This window comes from Gekko japonicus, unplaced genomic scaffold (genome assembly GCF_001447785.1).
Source record: "Gekko japonicus isolate JY-2015 unplaced genomic scaffold, Gekko_japonicus_V1.1 scaffold3371, whole genome shotgun sequence".
NCBI classification, from domain to species: domain Eukaryota; kingdom Metazoa; phylum Chordata; class Lepidosauria; order Squamata; family Gekkonidae; genus Gekko; species Gekko japonicus.
In genome coordinates, this window is record NW_015163710.1 from 63,275 (window position 1) to 67,538 (window position 4,264).

The 4,264-nt window shown below is 51.3% G+C and overlaps 1 protein-coding gene across 1 annotated transcript in view; it reads left to right on the plus strand.

Moving 5' to 3' along the window:
- Window positions 1-4,264, plus strand: part of LOC107107524 (maestro heat-like repeat family member 5) — an 87,155-nt gene that overhangs the window by 55,660 nt on the left and 27,231 nt on the right. The window contains exon 14 of the mRNA XM_015407835.1: window positions 2,431-2,578. Coding sequence (XP_015263321.1) covers window positions 2,431-2,578 — 148 coding nt within the window. The remainder of the gene's footprint in view (window positions 1-2,430; window positions 2,579-4,264) is intronic.

The following is a 4,264-nucleotide window of genomic DNA, read 5'->3' on the forward strand; positions in this document are numbered from 1 at the left end:
ACTCACGGATCTAAAGGTAATGTCCAGACACAAACATCTGGGAAATGTCCCTCTTCCGTGGGCATCCCGTTTTGCCGCGCTTCGGAGCCATACTTAAAAGATAGCGCTTTAAATCTGGGGTTTTCGGTTACCTGCGGGACAACTGCGGACTTTCACCTGTCTGATCGTTCCACCAGTGCGCAAAATCTCTACACATGTGCGGATCAACAAGGGCGTGCTGTCACGTCTATGCGCATGCACAAAGTTTTTTTTAAAAAAATTAAACCACCGCGCGCCTCCTTCAACAAGGATGTGTTGTGATGCCTATGCGCATGCGCAAAAAGTTTTTTTAAAAACCACCACACGCCTCCTTCAACAAGGATGTCCTGTGATGCCTATGCGCATGCACAAAAAGATTTTTAAAAACCACCCACGCCTCCTTCAACAAGGACGTGCTGTGACGTCTATGCGCAAAAACCCCCACCGCGCATGCCTCCTTCAGTGGACGCCATCTAGACAATCCACAACAGAGGCAGCGCGCGGTAAGGGGATTCACCAGGGGGATGTCTGGCATTCCGCCTGTTCCCACCGCTATACCTTCCCCTCCCCAAGAGCACCGGAATTCCCTGCCCAGCCATCACTGCACTAGTTGATCTTTGAGTGCCCCTTAGCGCGTCCACTATTGTCTACTCAGACCAGCAGTGGCTCTCCAGGGTCTCCGGGAGAGCTCTTTCACGTCACCTACTGCCTGGTTCTCTTAACTGGAGTTGCCGGGGATTGAACCGGGGACCCTCTGCATGTCAAGCAGATTATCTACCACTGAGCCACAGTGCCTCCCCAACATGCACACGAAGCTGCCTTATATGGAATCAGACTCTTGGCCCATCATGGTCAGTCTCGTCTACTCTGACTGGCAGCGACTCTCCAGGGTTTCAGGCAGAGAGGTCTTTCCCATCACCTCCTACCTGGTCCTTTCAGTTTGGTGTAGTGGTTAAGTGTGCTGACTCTAATCTGGGAGAACCGGGTTTGATTCCCCCACTCCTCCACTTGCACCTGCTGATGTGACCTTGGGTTAGTCACAAGCTCTGGCACAGCTGTCCTTGAAAAAGAGCCATTTCCATCAGAGCTCTCTCAGCCCCACCCACCTCACAGGGTGTCTGTTGTGGGGAGGGGGAGGGAAAGGAGTTTGTAAGCCGCTCTTGGACTCCTCTGGGTAGTGACAGGCGGGGTATAAATCCAATCTCTTCCTCCTCTTCTTCTTCTTCAATTGGAGATGCTGGAGATTGAACTTGGGACCTTCTGCATGCCAAGCAGAGGCTCTTCCACTCAGCCACAGTCCCCCTCCAGTCCCTGCTCTATAAACCAGAGGTGGGCAAATCACAGCTGGGGGGCATTTAGTGCCCAGGGGAGCTTCTCATCCATCTGCCAGTTTAGTGTAGTGGTTAAGAGCGGCGGACTCTAATCTGGAGAACCAGATTTGATTCCCCACTTCCCCGCTTGAAGCTAGCTGGGTGACCTCGGGTCAGTCACAAGTTCTCTCAGAGCTCTCTCAGCCCCACCTACCTCATTGTTGTGGGGAGAGGAAGGGAAGGAGATTGTAAGCCGCTCTGAGACTCCAAGTGAAGGGCAGGGTATAAATCCAACTCTTTGTCTTCTTCTTCTCTCAAATTGTTCAGTGATAATGTGTTGGAACGTCAGCCTGCTGGTCTACAGGACTGACCTGTGAGTTGATGCAGTCCCAAAAAAACCTTTTAAAAGCGCAAGAGCTGAGGGCCATCCAGAGCGACAAGAGAGCGGAAGCTAGGTCTGGGAGACCTGGGTTCGAATCCCCATTCTACCATGGAGGCTCACTGGCTGACCTTGGCCCAGTCACACACTCTCAGCCTACCTCACGGGGTTCTTGTGAGGGTAAAATGGAGGAGAGGGAAATGATGTCAGCTGCTCTGGATCCCCACTGGGGAGAAAGGCGAGAGATAAATGACATAAATAATATGCCCAGAACACAAAAAACAGGTCTGTCCCTGAAAAACCAGACCTGGTAGACTTGGTCCTGGGTTAGTAATCCTGGTCCTGATCCTGGGCTTCCCCACATTCTTATTTTCCCTCACTTGTAAGTTCCTGTTTCTTCAAGGTCTTCTTTCTGTCCTGTGTGTGTTTTCCTCCCTCTAGTGGCCAGTTCAATATTACATTGGCACATGTGTGGCATAAAAACCTGCAGTTTCAATCTGCAGGGAGATATGCCGGACGAATGCCGGTGTGATATCGAATCCACCACTAGAGGGAGTCAAACATGAGCTGGACAGCGGGGAAAACCCCTTGACGAAACAGGAATTTATAAGCGAGGCAAATAAGAATGCGGGAAAGCCTGTGCTACAGTTCTCTGCTAGTTCAAGTGGAACATCGGGGGGAAGTCTGAGTATTCTTTCTTGCTCTGTCTTGAAAAAAATGCAGCAATGCCATGGAGCTGTGGAAGGCCCTGGCCACCGACCCCTATTCCAATGCCAAGCTCGTGAGACCGCTGCTCAAACGGCTGCAGGATGAAGACCCCCTCTCGGAAAACTGCAACAGGCGTAACAGCAAGTCCCTCATGCCACTGGCGGTACAAAACCACACCCGTTCTGCTTCCGTGTTTCTTAGGGTTACCATCTCCGGGTTGGGAAACTCCAGGAGATGCGGGGGTGGAGCCTGGGGAGGAAGTGGATTGGGGAGTGACGTCAGTGGGGTCGAAGGCCATAGGGGCCACCCTCCAGAGAAGCCATTTCCTCCAGGGGAACTGGTCCCCGTTGTCTGGAGATGGTTGCCAACTCCAGCTTGGGAAATTCCTGGATATTTAAGCATGGAACCTGTAGACAGCGGTGGGCAGAGTTCAGACTGGCGGTTTGAAGCGGGAGAGAGTCGTGGCAAGATAGAGCCGGAACAAACTGTTCCAGGTCTTCCCATTCACACTGCAGCGACTGGTGCAGGAGCATAACATAACATAAGAACATAAGAGACGCCAATGTTGGATCAGGCCAAAGGCCCATCCAGTCCAACACTCTGTATCACACAGTGGCCAGAAATACCAGTGCCATCAGGAGGTCCACCAGTGGGGCCAGGACACCAGAAGCCATCCCACTGTTGACCCCCCCCCCCTAGCACCAAGAATACAGTATACAGATATTTTATAGATCAGGCATACACATACAACTCATGCTGATTTTAAGTCACCTTCTAGGCTGGGTACATTGTTCACTAGTCCTTTTATAGAGCCCATAAAATAATACCTTTGTTATGGTCCATCAGTGTTAACAATGCAGTGTGAGCTTCGAAGTTGCATGGGACTCTTTCGTGGGCTAGATATCATAAAAGACATTAAAGGGGTGGGAAAGAGCTGACTTTGCATAAAGGGAGGCTACAAGGCCAGCCACTTGACAGGGCTTAATATATGACTTGTGGGTAGGGTTTGGTTTGGTTTAGTTATAGATTGTGTGGATTTGCTTATCATTGGCTAAGTTCAGACCGGCAGTTTGAAGCGTGAGGGGGTCGTGGCAAAAAAAGACCCGGAACAAACTGTTCTGGGTTTTCCGGGTCACACTGCACCGACTGATGCGGGAGCATACCGGGGAGGAGGCGCAATGGAGTGTTCACACTGTTGGCCCAGATGCGTGGCTCTAAGCGGCTTTTAATGGTAATCTAGTTATGTGCGCTTATGAGCATAAGTGCATCCCTAACGGATCATGGCTTTTCGTGTTCACACTTCCGGGAAGCAGGATGGACATGGGAGAATCGCGCTTTCCAGGGTTTGATACCATTTTCACCTGGTATCTTTTAAACTCAGGAGGGAAGCGTTACAAGATGGGTTGAGTACAGTTGGGGAATGCCTGACAGATGTGCCTGTGTGAACGGCCCCTTTAACCCAGTTGTGGAACGTTTCTGAAATGTGCCTATATCGGGGCAAACTGCCAATCTGAACTCAGCCGTGTCTGGGGAAGAGAGGGATGCCAGCAGTGGTATAATTCCATAGGGCCCGTCCTCCAAAGCAGTCGTTTCCTTGGGGCCAACTGGTCTCTGTTGTCTGGAGGGGCAATTCCAGGAGATCTCCTGGTCCCACCTGGAAGCTGACAACCTTATGTGCCCCGACCAAAGACTGAGAGTCACCCGTCTCTGTGTAGGGCTCGGGGGAGGGGCTAGATTCCAGATTAAGAACATAAGAGACACAAGAGACGCCAATGTTGGATCAAGTCAATGGCCCATCCCGTCCAACACTCTGTGTCACACAGTGGCCAGAAATACCAGGTGCCTTCAG